This window comes from Aegilops tauschii, chromosome 4 (genome assembly GCF_002575655.3).
Source record: "Aegilops tauschii subsp. strangulata cultivar AL8/78 chromosome 4, Aet v6.0, whole genome shotgun sequence".
NCBI lineage: Eukaryota > Viridiplantae > Streptophyta > Magnoliopsida > Poales > Poaceae > Aegilops > Aegilops tauschii.
This window is the reverse complement of record NC_053038.3, coordinates 459733046-459752273: the sequence shown is the minus strand read 5'-3', so window position 1 is coordinate 459752273 and position 19228 is coordinate 459733046. Positions and strand designations below refer to the sequence as shown.

Here is a 19228-nt window from a genome sequence, read left to right as displayed (position 1 = left end):
AGTTGCCTTGCCCTTCTTAACAAGCAAGTTAACACTGTAGTGGCCAGTCAGACGCCGACCCGCAAGTGCATCAGGAGCAATCTCAGCAATCAAAGCAGTAATATATGGAGCATAGATAGGAACCTTGCGGTTCATTACCACACTGTACATCTCATGCCACATAAAGTCCATCACATCAATGGGGCCCTGCTCGGAGTTGTGACAAGTGTAGTGAAGAAGGTTGATGAGGTGGCCACGAATCTTGTTCTTGTCACCCACCTTGACCGCAAGGATCTCTCGGAAGATACGATGCATGATGTCATAGAAAGGCAGAAGATCACCAACAGATCCAACCTTTCCGAATGGAGGATACAAATCAGCCAAGTGAATAGCTTGGAAGACCCCTTTGTCGTGAATCTTGTAGCCACAGTCAGCAGTAATGTCAGTATACTCATAGCCCAGAAGACCGGCCAGCAGGGAGAACGAAGCAGAGAACTTCTCATTACCACTCATCCAAGTAAGAGTGCACTGCATATCAGTCCCAAAATGCACAGTGGCATATAATTGAGCCACAAGAGGCGGAGACACATCATGTTGAAAGCGCATGAGTGGAAGGAGGTTGAGCTTCACACACATGTTCTGGATCCCCTCAAAGTAAGCAGAGTTTGTTGGAGTCTTGTCAAAGTGAGCAATGTTGATATTCTTCTGAATGACACACTAGCTTGTTGACGAACTGAGAAAAAATCTCTTCATAGTTGCGTTGCTGGAAAAGTGTCCAAAACTTGGAATCAGCCACATGATCACGGTCTTGACGATAGGGATTGACACGGCGCAGAGCAATCCACTCCGGTGCGGGCATTTCCTTCATGGTGACTGGCTCAGGAGGAGGAGGTTGGACATTTTGTGCTTTGGCCTTCTTGGAAGTGGTCTTCCGCTTCTTGGAGTGGGCGGTAGCAGCAGGAGGAGATGCACTGTCTTCAGCCTCAGCATCTTCCTCAGGATGGCAGTCAAACATGTTCTCACGCCCCAAAACAACAGCCGTTATCTTCTTGACCCTAGCTTTGGTTTTCCGTTCATACACCTTGGATGAGTGAGCACGCGAACCGGACCCTCCTGCTAACAGAGATAGAGAATAGCATAGGGATAGAATAAGTACACAGCCTCAAAAAAAAAGAAAATCAAAGAATCTCACTGGTCGAAAATTTGACAGAACTCTGCTTAGGCCGGAAGTTTCGGGGGAGGACGGAAGTTCCGGAAGCCGGAAGTTCCGGGGAGCCCGGAAGTTCTGGCCAACGGAAGTACCGGCCCAGCCCGAACATGGAAACCCTAGCGAGGCCGAAAGGTCTGGCCTGCCCGGAAGTTCCGGGCACCAGCATGGTCGCAAGGTTCCTTCCGAATCTCAGCAGGGGACATACATGGATCGACCAATTGAGAAATGGAAGTCATGGAGCACTGCAGATCTAAAGTGGATGCAGGGCTTGAGAATGTGAAGTTTGTGTTTATCCTAGAACCATAAGCGTAGCCTACAATCCCTAGGAATCTAGAGAGAGCAGAGAGAAGCTTAGGTTACCTTCCTCCATGGAGATGGTGGAGAGGATAGATCCCCTCCAAGCACGATGAAAGGGAAGAAGGGGCCGGAGGTTTCGGGGGCCGACAGCTCGCCCGGAAGTCGCCGATGGGTGAGGGGCGCCGCAGGGAGAGAGAGCAGTGGAACAGAGGAGAAGGGGAAAAAGGAACCCCTTTGTTATCCCCTGCCCATAATATGTGCCCACTACCCGCGACGCTCGGAAGTTCCGGGCAAGGCCGGAAGTTCCGGCGGCCGGAAGTTCCGGGCCCCATCCCAGAAGTTCCGGGATATCCAGAGAGATTACAGTCTCTCTGAACTCCTGAGAACTAGAGGGAGGGGGTCCGGAAGCTCCCAAGACACCACACACCACATCAACATTTATGTGGTGATGATTTGAAGCTTGTGCACTAGATAAATATCAGATGGTTTCGAGATGAGAGGGGCTTGGGTAGAACCTGAGCAAGGGGCAAAACACAAAAGCAACAACAAGAACACTCAAATAGAGAAAGAACACCGGACAAACACACAGAAAAAGAAATGAAGAATAAGTCCAGCCTCTCTAAGAGAGGGCGGTGGACGAGTCCACCATGTTTGAGTATGTGTGACTTGGTACTGCGAAGATTTTAACCTTGAGCCCAACATCACAACTCCATCATTTAAAGTACTAAGTCACAAGTGATAACATAGTAACTTTGAGAGTGTTTGGTTTATTTATGCATCATATAGGGTGAGATAACTCATGGGTTGAATGTCTCCCCCTAAATACATGCCTACATCTAGACACGACATTATGAAAATGCATGAATGGGTACTAGATTTCACATAATATTGTCAAGCTCCAAGATACCAAGTTCACGCCTAAGTTGACAAAACCTTGCTTCGTCCAATAGCTTGGCGAAAATATCTGCAAGTTGCTTATCTGTGCCAACATGAGCAATGTCAATATCACCCTTCTCCACATGATCTCTCAAGAAGTGATACCTAATATCACTATGCTTGGTGCGGGTATGATCTTTGGGGTTCTCGGCAATATTGATGGCACTTTCATTGTCACATAGAAGAGGCACATGTCTATAGGTGATATCGTAATCCTTCAAAGTTTGCCTCATCCATAGTAATTGAGTTGCACAACTGGCGGTTGCAATGTATTCTGCTTCTGCGGTAGAGAGGGCAATACAATTTTGTTTCTTTGAGGACCAACTTACCAAGGAGCGTCCAAGAAACTGACATGCGTCGGAAGTGGACTTACGATCCACTTTGTCTCCGGCCCAATCCGCATCCGTGTACCCAATAAGATCAAACTTAGCATCCTTGGGGTACCATAGACCCAACTTTGGGGTGTGAACAAGGTATCTAAGAATATGCTTAACCGCCTTATGATGACTTTCCCTAGGGGAAGCTTGAAATCTAGCACACATGCATACACTAAACATGATGTCTGGTCTAGATGCACAAAGATAAAGCAATGAACCAATCATAGAGCGGTATTTAGATGGGTCCAAAGGGATACCGTTTGTGTCTTCAGTGAGTACAATTTTTGTTGGCATGGGTGTCTTACATGGACTAGCATCATACATGCCAAACTTCTCTAGGATATCCTTGAGGTATTTTGCTTGAGACAAGAAAATTCCTTCTTGAAATTGTTGAATTTGAAATCCGAGGAAGAACTTCAAATCCGCATTGAGTGACATTTCAAAATTCTTGGTTATGGAAGCCGCAAACTTCTTGCACAAATGATGTTAGGAGAACCAAAAATGATATCATCTACATAGGTTTAGCATAAGATCAAATCACCCTTGTCCCTCTTAGTAAAAAGAGTGGGATCGATCACCCCTCTCACAAAACCATCATCGAGTAAAAACTTCTTAAGATGATCATACCAAGCACGAGGTGCTTGTTTAAGGCCATACAAGGCCTTGTGAAGTTTATACACATAGTCTTTGTGATCGGGATCAACGAACCCAGGTGGTTGTGACACATATACTTCTTCTTGTAGAGGACCGTTAAGGAAAGCACTCTTCACATCCATTTGATGTAAAGTAAAGCCATTGAAAGTAGCATAAGCAAGTAAGATGCGAATGGATTCAAGATGGGCAACTGGAGCAAAGGTCTCACCAAAGTCCAAACCTTCAACTTGTGAGTACCCTTGTGCCACTAACCTTGCCTTGTTACGGATGATTACACCATTCTCATCTTGCTTGTTCTTGAAAATCCATTTTGTTCCAATGACGTTGTGCTCGGTAGTAGGCCTCTTGACTAATGACCACACTTGCTTGCGTTCAAAACTGTTCAATTCTTCTTGCATAGCAACAAGCCAATCGTTGTCCATCAATGCATCTTGTACCTTGAGAGGCTCAACACTAGACACAAACGAGAAGTGAGCACAAAAGTTTGTTAATTGTTTACGAGTGACTCTACCTTCCGATATGCCGGTGAGGATTTTATCAACATCAACACGACCGGCCACTCGAGGCATGATGGAGGTAAATGTTTCACGAGGTTCAACTTCATGTCCATCATCCACGTCCTCAACATATGGATCATGAATGTGTGGTGGAAGATCTTCTTCTTCATCTTGCATTGGTTGAGGTTTATTGTCAACGATTGCACTTTCTTGTTCTTGCCCTTGAGGATGATCTTGTTCTTGATGATTATCATGAAGAGGAACTTGATCATCATCTCGTACTTGGTCTACGGGCATTGGTTGAGCAATAGGAGCTTGTGATGGTATGGGTGTTGAAGTAGTTTGATGATGTGCGAAGCTTCCATCTTCTTCTTCATCATCATGAGGTTCTTGTTCCATTGGAAGAAGTGCGCCAACACCCATGGTCAAGATATCTTGAGAAGAGTCTTCTTCACCTACATCACTTAGATCAACTTGCTCCCGATGGGAGCCATTAAATTCATCAAACACCACGTCACAAGTTTCTACAACACATCCATTGGATTTGTTGTAGACTCTATAGGCGTGAGAGTTTGATCCATACCCAACAAATATGCCCTCAATGGTTTTAGATTGAAATTTTCCTAACCGTTCTCTTTTGTTGAGGATATAACATTTGCACCCAAAAACACGAAAGTACTTGACATTTGGCTTGTTCCCAGTTAGGAGCTCATATGGAGTCTTTTCCAATATAGTGCGGAGGAAGAGCCGGTTTGATGCATGACATGCGGTGTTGACAGCCTCAGCCCAAAAACTATGTGGCGACTTGTATTCATCCAACATGAACCTTGCCATCTCCACAAGTGTGCGGTTCTTCCTTTCTAGTACACCATTTTGTTGGGGAGTGTATGGAGCTGAATATTGATGTTCAATCCCTTCATCACTAAGAAATTCTTCCAAAGTGTAGTTCTTGAACTCAGAGCCATTATCACTTCTTATTGCCAAGATTTCTTTGTCAAACTTGCATTGTGCTTGCTTGGCAAAATCAATGAAGGTGATCTTTGTCTCGTCCTTGGACTTGAGGGAGAAGACCCATGTATATCTTGAGTAATCATCAACAATGACAAGCCCATACTTTTTCCCACCAAGACTATCCCATGAAGGAGGCCCGAAAAGATCCACATGAAGGAGCTCCGGAGGCCTTGAAGTAGACACAATATTCTTGGGTGGGTGCTTTGATTGATGTTGCTTCCCAGCTATGCATGCACTATACACACGATCTTTCTCAAAAGAGACATTGGTTAGTCCAAGGATGTGATTACCCTTTAAGAGATCTTGAAGATTTCTCATGCCGACATGGGCTAGCCGGCGATGCCATAGCCACCCCTTGTCGGCCTTGGCCATTAGACAAGTTGCATGGAATGTGCTCTCTTTCAAGAAATCAACCGTGTAAAGGTTGCCATCCAACTCTCCAACAAAGGCCACTTCGAGAGTATCTCTCTTAAAGACTTTCACATCCGTTAGTCCAAAGAGTGTATCATAACCAACAGAAGCCAATTGGCGAACAGAAAGCAAATGGTATTTAAGGGATTGGACAAGCATGACATTTGCAAGAGACATGTCATTTGTGATAGCCACCTTGCCCAACCCGAGTACCTGTCCTTTTGATCCTCCACCAAACATAATGCTCATAAATGGTTGAATAGCTTCCATGAAATCGTAGAGCAACTTGCTATCTCCGGTCATATGATTTGTACATCCACTGTCAATCACCCATTTTACTCCACCGGAGAAAGCAACCTACACACAATTATGACTTGGTTAGAGGCACCCATTTTGCAAATGGGACCTCTCAGATTAGTCACAAGGGTCTTAGGGACCCAAATAGCATAAAACCGGAATGCATTTCGAGAACCAACAAACTTTGCATAAACCTCTCCATCCGTAGTCTTACGAAGTACATAGGATGGAGGCATGAACTCTTTTGGCTTGTTGAGAGTGGGCATGCCCCTTGTGGCCTTCCCACTAACAACCTTACCTTTCTCCTTGTGCCCTTCTCGTACAAAAGTTTCTTTTAGAGGGGTGGTGCACTTTTGGGAGGATGTCTTCTTCTTGCTTGTGCTTGGGTCAAACCCGACTCCCTCTTTGGCAAACACTTCATTGTGTTGGCTCAATACCTCATTAAGGTTCTTTTGCCCTTGAGCACATGTCATGAGCCCTTTCTCGATTTGAGCCTTGATAAAGCGATTCTCCTCAAGAATAGATGCTAGATCACTACTAGAGTTAGTAGTACAAGCATCAACATTGGTAATAGGAGAAGAGTAAGCCTTGGCTAGAGTTTCAAGATAAATGAGCTTGAGTGTCTCAAAGCTCTTTGTAAGAAGGGTGAGCTCTTCTTCCTTAGTCTTGAGGGACACGGATAGGAGCTCACAATCCTTAGAGAGAGAAGCATTAGACTTCACAAGCTTACTTTTATCCTTCATCAACTCTTCGCAAGTGTCAATAGCCTTTTTCAAGGAGGCAAGATCTTTAGTATGAACATCAATGTTTGACCCAATTTTTAAGCATAGTTCATCATTTCGTGCTTCCTCATATTGGACTTTCTGCTCAAGGATTTCATATTTTTCCTTTTCCTCGGTGACGAGGGTTTCGAGTTCCTTAATGGAGATGGTGTGCTTACTCACCATCTCCATAAGCATACGAAACATAGTGAGCTTCTTTCCTTTAAGGGAGCACATGAACTTATTTAGTTTAGCAAGCATAGGATCATCTATATCATCATCCTCATAACTATCCTCCGCATCAAGATACTCATCACTAGGAGTAGGAGGAGTGAAAAGAGGAGGGTTTGATCGTGGGGTTACCTTGACCTTGTCAGGAGAGTGTTGGTTCTCTTCATCTTCTACCACAGCCTTTGCCATGAGACACTTGTGAGCGTTGACCTTGTAGTCCTTCATGTAGTTGTAGGTGACAACATCACCACTCTTGTTGACTAGCCTCAATGTGTTTTGAGAATCTTGAGCAACTCCGGCAACACTACTAACATCATCCGGATCGGATTCTTCTTGAGCAACCATTGCTTTCCCATCTCTCTTCTTGAGCTTGGAGTTCAAAGGATTTGGCAACTTCTTCTTGGGGAAGGTCTTGGGAAACCTTGGCTTATCTTCTCTCTTCTCATAAGGGCACTCGTTGGAGAAGTGGTTGGTTTCTTCACAGTTGTAGCATTTTCTTACTTTCTTCTTTTGAAATCTTCCCTTGAATTTTCCCGCGCTAAACTTCTTGACAAAGAGAGCCATGTCTTCATAAGAAGGGCCCTCATCGGATTCAACCTCATCACCATCTTCATCATCATCATCATCATCATCATCTTCTTCTTCACTTTGCTCATCTTCACATACATGCTTGGCCTTCAATGCAAGATTGATCTTTGACGATGGAGTACCATGCATGGCAAGATGTTTTGTAGCATTTGCCTTTGACTCTTCAAATAGTTGGAAAGTGGATATGATGTCATCTGTAGTCATTTCCTTGAAGGCATGGTGTTGTCTTATGACCCATACCATTTGATGGTGATATGGTGCAAGGGCATGGAGCAACTTGTCCACAAGGAATCGCTTAGTCATGTTGAATCCATCTTGTGTCTTGTCACACTCACATGACTCAATATCAGCGGTGAGAGTCATGAGACGCTCAAGGAGTTGATTTGGAGTTTCACCTTTCTCCATACAAAAGTTTTGCAATTACCCCTTGGCAATTTCATATTGAGCACTCCGAAGGGTGGAGGTACCGGTCTTGGATCTTATAATACTTTCCCATAGTTCCTTGGCACTTGTGATGTGTATGAAAGGTCTCCTTTGCTTTTCAACCATACCTCTCCTTATACACATGGTTGCAGTGTCATTGAGATTCTTGTCATAAATTTCTCTTGGTGTAGGATTCTTTGGATCAACCACATGGTAACCATACTCCAAGATCTCCAGCATCTCATCATTTCCATATCGAAGATGATCCTGCATAGCAACTCTCCACAAGGCAAATCGGAAGTGGCATCAAGTAAAGGAGGTTTGCCTTGAGGATTATATTTCGGTTTCTTAACTTGGGGTCTTGCATAAAACCAAGGAACACTGGAGTGTTCATTGCTAGGAGGTTGTTGACCAAGTGACGGAGTAGGCACAGTTGGCCTCGAAGCCGCACCACCCGAAAGTGTTGCAAGCACCGTGGACAACATGGCTAGTCTCATTTGTACCAAGGCCTCAAGAGAAGCATCATGTTCCTCTTTTTGCTTAGCAAGGGCCCGTTCCAGATGCTCAGAAGTAAAGGACTTGACTTCAGAAGAAGCCTCACCTTTATCCTTCGGATCTACAACAAGGGGAGTCCCATCGGGGTTCATCTCGCTCTAGGGCGGTTAAGCCACAAGAATAGAGCACAAGGCTCTGATACCAATTGAAAGGATCGAGATGGACCTAGAGGGGGGTGAATAGGTACAATTACAAATCTTAATTGTTACTAAGCAATTTTAGGCAATAATGCGGAAAATGGAAGTGAGCCTAACAATTGCAAGTATGATACTAATGAGCTAAGCAAGATAAACAAGTGACCCAAATATATGAGTAAGCAAGCACAAGATGATATAAGTAAGTGCTAAGAGACAAGTAACCACAAATTGAGAGTTAGGGTTAGGAATAACCGCAACTCCGAGAGACGAGGATGTATGCCGATGTTCACTTCCTTGGAGGGAAGCTACGTCACCATTTAGAGAGGTGGATGTTACCACGAAGGCACACCAACGCCACGAAGGCTCACCCTATTCTCTCCTTGAGACAACACCACGAAGGCGTTTCTCAACCACTAGTGGTAGACCCTGGGGTGGTCTCCAAACCCTCACAAACTTTCCGGGGGAAATCACAATGGTCGATTCCTCGCCGGAGCACTCCTACCGCCTAGGAGTCTACAACCTCCAAGAGTAACAAGAAGCACCACAAAAACAAGGGGGAATCAACTTTCGCTTTGGTGAATGTGTAGATCGAGCACTTCTCCTTCGCTTCTCAAAAGATCAAGAGCTTTGGTTGGCTAAGGAGGGAGATCTCCAAGAAATCGAGGTCTGAAAATGGAGGTGAGAGAAATGGAGTCGTCAACCCCTTCGTGAGGAAGAAGAAGACTATTTATAGGTGGGGATGAAATCTGGCCGTTGGAGGCAGATCTCTGCGTAGCCCGGAAGTCCCGGCTACAGACGGAAGTTTCGGACCCCGGAAGTTCCAGGCAAGTTCCGGACAGGTTCCGGGCTACACAGAGAGTTTGCACCACTCAGTAGTACCCCGGAAGCTGCTGAAACAGGGGACGGAAATTCCGGTGCCCGGAAGTTCCGGCCGACGAAAGTTCCGGCCAGGTTCCGGCGAGGTTCCGGGCTACACAGAAAGATTGCACGAAAAAGTGCAGTTTCTCTGGGTACCCGGAAGCTTCCCGGACCCCGCCCGGACAGTCCGGTCCCCGGAAGTTCCGGCCGTCTCAGAAGTTCCGGCCTGAACAGAAACTTGGCACTAGGATTTTCAGATCAATGTGAGAAGGTAAATTGATTCCCCGGATGTTTTTATGATGCACCCCCTCTTAATAGTGCGGCTGCCCTAAGGACTCAAGAAATAAGAAAACTTTAAGGTACTCTTCTTTTCTTGAGCGCATCGCTTTTCCTTTTTCCAATAAGAGAGGAAATAACCATCCATGCTTCACTTTTAGCTTAATCAGGCTGTTAACACTTAGAGCATGTGGTTAGAAACACAAATGAAGTTGTCATCAATGTCAAAAAAACACTTTAGTGCAATATTGCACTTTCAGCGGCGCGGAAGCGACTCGATCTGATTCAGGTTACAGTGAGTGTCAGTTTCGCGGCCCCACTGGTTACCACGTAACGGTCAAAATGTGGACTCGGCCCTACGCGGCCCCACTCGTCAGAGTTAACAGTCAAGCCATTGACCCGACGGCAACATCCGCTGTGACCAGTTCTGAGGGTTTCGGGCAAGGGAGTGGGGAAAAATGAGCAAAAGTTAAGATCATAGGGATAAATGAGTAGAACTAAGGAACCAGGGGCATAGGAATAAAAATCCCAATAAAGAAAACCATGAGTGGTGAGAAGGACGAAAGCGGAGAATGACGAGCGAGACGTGGGGGCGCGGGACAGGGAACTTTGCATTTTTTGTAAGCTCTTTTTATTTAGTATAGTATACATATACAAGTTTGCCGTCTTTTCTTGGCCATGGTAAGGTGAGGCTATGCTTAAATCTCTCAGCCTCTCATCACATGCAAAGGTTAGAGAGAGAAATGCGGGAACAAACGGCGGGCGCGGGCACCCTGCTCTCTCCCTCCCCTCTCCAATCCTACGGAGAATGGGAGCGAGCCATTTTTCGTCCTGTTTACAACCAAGAACCAAAACTTCCCCCAAACTTCTTTGGGGATCCTTTCCCCGCATTTCTGGGCCTCCTGGCCGATTCCGCTATCCGACCCTCTCCCGCATCCGCCCGAGCTGTTGATCTGGACTTGATTTGAGATCCGCAGCAGCACCGGTATGTTCCGCTTTCCGATCACAATTTTGTTTGAATCTGCGCGACATGCTGTGCATATGAGAACCCTGAATGGTAAATCGGTGCGATTTCTTTGCAGGATAGGTTAGATCAGAAAGATCGAGGTTTCTTGCCACCAATCTGTATGTGCATTGGCAAGTGGGGGGAAACCTGTTACTAGGCTGAGAGGATCGTGATTATTGCAGAAATTTGGCTCATCGGCAAAGCTTCGTTGGGAGAAAAGGTTCCATCTTATGGAACCCTACGTTGGCATGAGTAACCAAGGTTGCAGGATTGATGTTTCCTCATTTACAATCTGGTGTGATCTGAGAATATTTGTGCCGCACTAATGGGAGGTTCACAGGACAGGCTGGGCATTTGAGCAACCTACATGCAAATTATCGGTGCCCTGATCTTTCATGGCTGCGAAAGCTCGTGCGAGGCCGCGATACTCTTGGCGGCGATTCTGGTTGGTGCTGTGCCATGCCTTGAGCGAGTGCTTCCTCATCGTAATGCTGCTTGTGGTCGCCGTGGTGTCGTATACCGCGACGAGGTTCGCGCTCATCTGCAGGATCCGGTCACCGTGCATGCTGTGCTCAAGATTGGACAAGGTTCTGCATGGCAAGGCCTGGTTCTCGGAGGAGCTGGTTTGTGCAGCACACAGGGTGGAAATCGCGCGTTTATCCTATTGCCAGATTCACAGCAAGCTCGCACATTCTGATGATCTATGTGGAAAGTGCTTGGTTTCATGTTCTGGACCAGTTGGTCAGCCAGGTAACCCAACAAACATGAGCGTTAAGGAGAAGGCGGGGCACACACAGCGATGTTCTTGTTGTTCAGAGCCATTCACGAAGAGAGACAACGCGCACAAGTTATTTGAGGAGGTGAATGGCAGGTCTCAGAATGATGGCATGAGCAAAGTGAAGGAGAGAAGCATGGCCACGGCAAGCGTTGGGCATTCTTCGGATGAGGATTTTGATCAATTGCCTTACGGAGGTTACAGAAAGCTACATGACTCTCAATCAGAGATTCATGTCTCAGACGATGATGTTGGCGGCGATGCAAAGCCTTATGAAGCTAAACGTCGAACCAGAGATCTCGACGAGCGCTCGAAGGCTGTGCCTGGGCAAGTTCGTCAGGAGCTTCCGAAAGAGAAAAGTATGTATCGTTTTCCAAAATGCTATAATCCTTATCTAACTCGAACTATTTCTGAGAATGTCAAATTTGTGAGATGTAGCTTTTCTGGTTGGTATTGAGGAGGTCGGCGATTTAGAGGGTGTTTCACGAAGCCCTGACCAGGAAGCTAACGGGGCCCGCTCAACTACAAACCATTATGTCAACCGCAACAATAGCATGAAGAATGCTCCTGGTGGTAGAGGCAATCTTAGATCTCCTCGATGGTCTGAAGTAATCTCCGCTAAGGAAACCAATTCAACAACACATGAAGAAGTGAAGACATTCATGTCCCAGTTGTCTTCTGCGCGAGGCCTCGATGGTCCTTGGAGTGAGGTGGCTGCTAGCCCCAGAATCAGCATACAGATTGATGAGTACAGTCAATCTGATGCCACTGATGGCAGGCAGTTCCTTGATCTGGAACCATCTGATGGCCAAGTTCCAACTGAAGCTGAAGGTGAAATCTCCCTTGAGTCCCTGAAGAAGCAATGTGAGCTTAACAAGAAAAAACTAAGTATCCTTTATAAAGAGCTCGATGCAGAACGGAGTGCTTCGTCTGTTGCAGCAAGTGAAGCGATGGCTATGATCAATAGGTTGCAAGTGGAAAAGGCTGCAATGCACATGGAGGCGCTGCAGTATCTCCGGATGATGGAAGAGCAGGCTGATCATGACCAAGAAGAAATTGGAAAGCTAAATGACTTGCTTACAGAAAGAGAGAAAGAAATGCTTGACCTGGAAGCTGAACTCGAAGGTTATGAGAGCAGGTTCCGCATCGAACCATTTGAGCTCGGAAAATTTGACGCTATTGATGGAGATATGGCACTCAGAGTCTTGGATAATTCAGATTTTGTGAGGAATACCATCTTTGATTTTGAAGATGAGAAGGCCAAAATTTTGGAATCCTTGAGCAGATTAGAGGAAACACTTGGCATGCCTTACACAAATAGATTTGATTTGGGTGGCACAAGTGATAGCCTACAGAGTGGGTCACTGAGAGATCATCCAACTGATTGGCCAGGCCAAAGTGTAGAAAACTCAGAATTGGAATCTCGGAGTTCACTATTGCCTCAGGAGCACTTGAACGATGAATCACACTTGAACGATGACTCGCTGAGAGATCATCCAAGTGATGGGCCTGGCCAACATGCAGAAAACTCAGAATTGGAACGTCGGAATTCACTAATGCCTCAGGAAGACTTGAACGATGAATCACTGAGAGATCATCCAAGTGATGGGCCTGGCCAATATGTAGAAAACCAAGAATCAGAATGCCAAAGTTCACCATTGCCTCAGGAAGACTTGAAAGATGAATCAGTCTCTTTACAACGAAATGATGAAAATCAATCTGCTGAGAATCAAAAATATGTTGGCCCATGTTCGCGCTCAGATGACGATAAAATTAGTTCCATGGAAAGCATTAAACAAGAAATTTTGCTCTTGAATAGTAGATTCATGGCACTTGAAGCAGATCAGAAGTTTCTCAAGCAGATATTGAGTTCTCTTAAATGTAGTAGTGATGCAGAACAATATGTGCAGGAGATAACTAGTCATTTGAGGGAGCTCCGAAGAATTGCTACCGAGCAGAGAGATAGGACAGCTCTATGAGCTCAAAATTATTCAGCATTCAGAAGGTAATAATAGGCCATAGTTGTAGCCCATCTATTGGCAATGTGTTTGAGAACATGCTGTGGAAAATCAAAATGTGTTAGTATAGCTTATAGGATGTGTATCAGGATAGGTTGATGTTCAGGAGACCTTATGCATTGTATGAGGTTCACCAAATGTACTGCAAATATCTTTTGAAATTATTAGCCTTAGGTTGATTCTTCCATCGAAGTGCCTCAGTCAATAATCTCACAGAGGAGACATCTCACCAATTATCAGTGTAGTGTATGAACTTCCAGACATTCAGTCACTTGGTGTTATATAATGTGATCCCTAGCATTACTTGCTCTTTTTTCTTGTAACCTACAGCAACAACTCGTTGAATCAGCGTGATCGTTAGATCTTACACAGTTCCTCCATTGTGTATCCTTAAGTAACCTCTGACCTTGTGTCATATCCAAATGGAACATATAGCACAAGTTACTGTTTTTTGGACTGGAAAGAAACAAAGTTATTGTTCCAGCAGTGTCGAAATAACCGAAGGACTTGGTAGCGTGTCATGATGTTTATTGACATATTACATATTACAGTGTGGAGATTCTTTTCCAGTCTCTATTTTCTTTGTCTGTCGACGCGTGTCGATCGGCGACAACACCCGAACTTCATGATGCCCAGTGCCTCCAGTTGGGAAGTATGGCAGTAATCTCGCTGTGACCTTGCAAAACCTGGGATACGATGCATGCTTTCATGTCACACCGAGGTGAGGTGACTGGGGAACAGGAGAAGGGACATGGAATGTAACTAGGCTGGAGGAGAAGCGGAACATTCTTCAAGCAGAAAATAGCACGAGCGCTTCGAACTTATTCCCCGGGTTGACAGCCACAGTGGAGCAGTCATGCTTCCGCCAGGGCCTCGGATTTCAGTTTGCACTACATGTAGAGAAGATCGCCATCCTGGGAGCTGAGGTAATGAGGAGACTTCAGAAGAGTCGACCGCGCAGGCAACACACACTACATTTAGGGTTCGTCATCACCGTTTTGATAGTCAATCTCAGGATCTCAGACCATGGTGTCATCACCGATCACATCATATTTTAGGGGCTGTTCGGCAATCCTCCCGCTCCGTGAAATCTCAGGATCTGTGGAGCACCTCCTTCCCCACTCCGCGATTTTAAACTGCCGCTCCACCAGCTCCGAGAGCGGAGTTGTGGAGGGGAGGGAATCCGAACAGGCCCTTTGTGTTTGCTTGACCCACTTTAATCTATTTGTATGGCTAACTTGCCACAACAGATTATAAAATAAGCACGACACACTTCAACAATCACAAACTGAGACATAATCCGTAGTTAGGGCAAAGATAGACGGCCACTGCACAGTTATCAATAGATCACATGAAGAAAGGGGGGAAACTACCAAAATCACCTTTTTTTTTTATCAAATCATCATATGGAAGATGACTTCGCACCACACTTGCCACTTGGTAAAATCACATTCTCATCAGCAAAAGGCTTTCAAAGAAGCCTGGGCTTCAAACTATCGTTCATCACCTGAGAGCAGCATGATGAACCAGTAAAAATGAAAAAGAATCTATACGCATTTAAAAAAATACAACAATCTACTACTCAGCATGGCATTAAGCCTGGACGGTGCTTCGCTCCGGTGCCACCTCTAGCATCGACAAAAGGTCGGAAACCACACCGCTAACAGGGACAACATTCACAAAGCGGTCACTGGAACCATTGACTGGCGTCTTGGACAGGACTGAAACTTCAGGACAGGCTGACAATCCTTCAATCAACTTGGTCCATGTTTTTCCTTCCTCGTTGAGATCGGACTCTCTCAAGAGATTCAGTACTTTATCTAGGTGAGCGACATTCCTACCTGCTCCACATCCGGTGGCGGTCGCAGCACCAACTGCATTTGCTAGTGCTAGTGTGCTAATCGCCGGCAACCCGTGGAGGAACCCGAAAGCTATAGCAGCAGTGAAGCTATCTCCGCATCCAACCGTGTCCACAACGCGGATCTATGGAAATACAAAGCATGGTGAATACCAAATATATGACAATTCAGGAAAAATAACATTCATTACTTGTGCCAAGAGCGCAAAGATCCTTCATCAGCACAGCAAGTACCTTAAAAGAAGGTGCACATGAAACAGCACTTTCGGTGATCATGATTGATCCCTTAGAACCCATTTTGATGACAACCCATTTTGTTCGGGTTCCTCTTCTTAGCAATTCTTGCCCTGCCTGAATTGGGTTTCCGATGTTGGTTAGGGACTCAGCCTGTCAAAGCAATAAACAGGAATCTGTGAGAATGAGGCGACAAAATGCTAGAGTAAGTACAGCGCACTCATTCACTGTCCTCTAAGCAAGGTTGAATTCAGCAAATAAAAATCTTTAGAAAAGCAGTTGGTGCTTGCCACTGGGATACCTCTCAATCTTATTTCAGGACAAGTGTTTGCATTTTTCATTTAATTATCAGAAGAAAGCAAATTCAATGTGCCAACTAGAATATCGTTTTCGTTGGAAAGATAGGCACGGCCTATATAGTACTGATCATTGACAGTTACACATGGAATCTCAAGTATGAAGAAATCTGGAAGGGTGTGAACGCAAAAGAGGCATCTGGAACGTATGATATTTGATTTGTTTTTACCAGAGAAGCCCATCAAGCAAATGAATGTGACTACAAGACATCTATTGCACTGGATATATATGATAGCTCTTCTGTAAACAGAAGTAACACCAAACTTTCAGGAAGGCATGCAAAGCCAGTTCAGTCACCACCAAATCATCAAATCATCACAGAACTTGAATAAAAACGGGTGAGAGCTCGAATATAAATGGGTGCCCAAGCAGCATACTCATCCAACTTCAGGGCTTATATATGGGTGAACTAACCTCATCTGACGTCAAAAGGAGAACATCGCTGAGCCTCAGAGCGTGCTCCAGTGCTCTCTGTTCATCCCGGTTCCCATTTAAGAGAGATCTTCCACGAGGCCCAGGATCAAAGAATACTGATGTTCCCGCATCAATCGCACAATCAATAGCAGATGCAATCACATCAGGGGAAAATTCATCAAAAGCATATCCATTGCTAAACAATATTTTAGAGTGATGAATGGCTATCTTGGTTTCTGCTGGAAGTTTACGTATCCAACTGAAAGCTGGCTCTTTACTAAAGTCTGCACGGCTGAAGTTGCAACCAATAAATATTTAGTAACGCATAAATCACATAGGCAAAAATATAGGCTAAGGTATTTTTAATATGATAGGGAGTGCATGAGAACTAACCTGCAGAATCCATGTCTTTGAAATGGATCTACAAGAACCCAGCATAGAAGTGTCTCATAGGCTTGTCGACATGCAGTAACATCAGCATTTTCAAGCATCCCAACAACGCTAATTCCCTCGGCCTCGAGCACATCAAGAAGAAACTTCCCATAAACTTCCTCTCCTACATGTCCCAGTGTGGAGCAGCGAAGCCCAAGCCTAGCTGCAGCAAAGGCCAAATTGCAGTTCCCACCAGCCTCCCAATATTTCTATTCAGTTGATAAAAGACATACTCAGAACAGCATACAGATGGATGTTGCGTAATAAAACGACAACTCAGTTCTGATGCCTAGGATTTTCATCACATGTTCACATTTCTGGTCGCAACGCATCAATCAGAAAAAAAAAATAGAACGCGTGCATTCTTACATCGACTAGTGAAAGCAAGGAGATGTAAATCAATCATGCAATCGCAGCATGAGCATCTAGAACCACACAAAAAGAAGGAAGCTACAGCCCTGACGATTCTCGCCCGATGCCATTTCTAACGACAAATCATAACGATTAGGCAGCAGAGAGCCGCGGATACCCTAAATAAATTATAAACGGCGGCAGAACAATTTGGGGGTGTGGAGTGCGAATACAGAGGTTTCGCGCACCGCAACAAGCGAACGGGCTGGGGCTCGACCTGGTCGGGCGGCGAGGCGGCCAGGCCCTCCATGTAGGCCAGGCGCTCGTCGCGCTGCGCGGGCGGGAGGCAGGGCACGCTGAGCACGACGTCGACGCAGAGGTTGCCGAGCGTGGCGAGATCCGTCTCCTTCCCATCCCCGCCCTGGGGCGGCGGGCGCCTCCTGGCCTCGTTGACCGCGCCGGAGACGGCGACGGCGACGGCGGCGCGGGGGCGGACGCCGCCTCCGGCGACGCGGCGGCGGGGAGGGAGGTGCGGGAAGGGCTGCGGCGGGTGGCGCCGCGCGAGGGGGAGCGGGGCCCGGGAGACGGTGGCGGGGTTTAGGGTTTGGAGAGCCATCGGAGAGGGGAATGGGGGAGGGGGTGCGGACTGCGGAGGTAGGAGGAGGCGGGCCGGGGAAGGGATGGGGGCGGGGAGGGAATCGCAAAATTGGAAGGTGAGCTGAGAGAGAGATGCGATCGTGCGAATGGAACGGCTCAAAGTTGCGTCAGTGTGGAAATTCTCTCTTGGTTATCCGAATCTATTCGATTAGGAAAAGCAGTTGCAATATGCCTCACCAACTCAGAAAACTTGTAGTACGAGTGAAGAGCATGAAATTCCGACGGAGATTTACGAATAAAGCGAAGAATCGCAAAAGTACATGATATTTGTAAACGTATGAAGACACACGAAAGTGATCGACTGGGTGTTAGAATATCGTTCCCTTCCCATGCTTCGGCGATGACCCACAGATGCGTTGTTCTACCCGTCCCCATCGACGAGACCACGTGCTTCCTCTCCCTCCATTTGTCAGGACGTCGAAGGATGGGGCGGAGAACCCCCGATGTTTCGTTTCAGTGATAAATTTTAGGAATAAGTTTAGTGTGTTTTGTCTTCGGTGTTCGATAGTGAGATAATGACGTCGTCGTTGGCGTGGAACAGATCTTGTCCTCCCCGTCCTTGTTGCGACAATACTTCAAGTTGTCATTAGAAGGCGACGGGGTGGGGCGGGGGGGGGGGGGGGGGGTCCCCATTTTCGATTGTCCTTATCCGATCTCTTTTGAGCAGATATTCTTGGCGGTGCTCCCTCGCTGAGCCGATGACATGGATGTGTGTTTTGATCCTATAGCTTTAATTTTGTTAGGTGAAGGATGGCAACTCGGACTTATTGGAGGAGCATGTGAGGTTTGTGTTCCCGGTGTTTTTCTTTCTTACATGAAAAAGATAACGGGGTTATGTTGTAGTTTAAAACCGAGTGTCCGTTCTATTTTTTGTTGTTGTTGTTGTTGTTTTGACGTTCGCAGAACACACTAAAAGATCTAACTAGGTGCTACGAAGAAAATGTGAAGCTAACATTTCTCATTGGGATATTCTTTGATGATTTAAAAAGAAACGCCTCATAAACTATTTTAAAAAGCATTGTGAACGTCTATGAATATCTGCCGGCTTGTGGTGTCATCCAAAGAATATCTGATGTATAAATACTATGAGTACACTAATTTTCCTTTTGAGTTAATTACACCCATGATACATAAACTTGTTGCGAGATAACAAAACCATACACAAACTTGAAAACCCCACAAGTGATACACTAACTTTGGTTCAGATAACAAATTCAAACAAAACAGTCTGAGCTGACACATGTCGTTGTTACTTTACAAAAAATACCTTGAAGCTAATTGAATTTGTCACCTAAGATCCTAGCCTAAAATCCCCAAAATCCATTGTCGTGTTGTTGGCCGCGGAGGGCGGCTGCGCAGCTGGAGAGCGGCCGAGCGCACCCGCAAGCAGCAGCGCACTGCCATGCGATAATGCCGCCACTAACCGACGATGCCACGAGCACACAACCAGGACGTGCAGCAACAGATAGAAGAAGCGGCAGCCCTAGGAGAGTCATGCTGCAATGCTCGCCCGCCACGGAGGAGCCCTCCGACGACATCGCGGCGGCGGATGGTGGTAGGCCACGTAATCGGCGATGGAAGTGAGTAGCGTCCGTGTGTGGGGACGCATCTCTAGCAGCGGCAACATG

At 46.0% G+C, this 19228-nt stretch overlaps 2 protein-coding genes across 2 annotated transcripts; one reads left to right on the top strand and one right to left on the bottom strand.

The window, feature by feature from the left end:
- Nucleotides 1-10255: 10255 nt before the first annotated feature.
- LOC109751469 (myosin-binding protein 3-like) lies at nucleotides 10256-13482 on the top strand. The gene is made up of 3 exons (XM_073496942.1): nucleotides 10256-10483; nucleotides 10581-11638; nucleotides 11718-13482. Exons 2-3 carry the CDS (start codon nucleotides 10900-10902, stop codon nucleotides 13256-13258), a joined length of 2280 nt encoding a protein of 759 aa, XP_073353043.1. The 5' UTR covers nucleotides 10256-10483; nucleotides 10581-10899; the 3' UTR covers nucleotides 13259-13482.
- A 1185-nt stretch (nucleotides 13483-14667) lies between these two features.
- LOC109751476 (probable fructokinase-4) lies at nucleotides 14668-17709 on the bottom strand. The gene is made up of 5 exons (XM_020310359.4): nucleotides 17221-17709; nucleotides 16554-16801; nucleotides 16161-16452; nucleotides 15390-15542; nucleotides 14668-15280 (listed from the first exon to the last, which is right to left on the bottom strand). The coding sequence occupies exons 1-5, from the start codon at nucleotides 17557-17559 to the stop codon at nucleotides 14891-14893; spliced, it is 1422 nt and encodes a 473-aa protein (XP_020165948.3). The 5' UTR covers nucleotides 17560-17709; the 3' UTR covers nucleotides 14668-14890.
- Nucleotides 17710-19228: the final 1519 nt, after the last annotated feature.

Coding starts and splice junctions, on each gene's coding strand:
- LOC109751469 (XM_073496942.1), top strand. CDS start 10,900: ATGGCTGCGAAAGCTCGTGCGAGGCCGCGATACTCTTGGCGGCGATTC. Junction 11,639..11,717: donor GGAGCTTCCGAAAGAGAAAA/GTATGTATCGTT, acceptor TGTGAGATGTAG/CTTTTCTGGTTGGTATTGAG.
- LOC109751476 (XM_020310359.4), bottom strand. CDS start 17,559: ATGGCTCTCCAAACCCTAAACCCCGCCACCGTCTCCCGGGCCCCGCTC. Junction 16,453..16,553: donor CAAAGACATGGATTCTGCAG/GTTAGTTCTCAT, acceptor TTGCAACTTCAG/CCGTGCAGACTTTAGTAAAG. Junction 15,281..15,389: donor CATGTGCACCTTCTTTTAAG/GTACTTGCTGTG, acceptor GTATTTCCATAG/ATCCGCGTTGTGGACACGGT.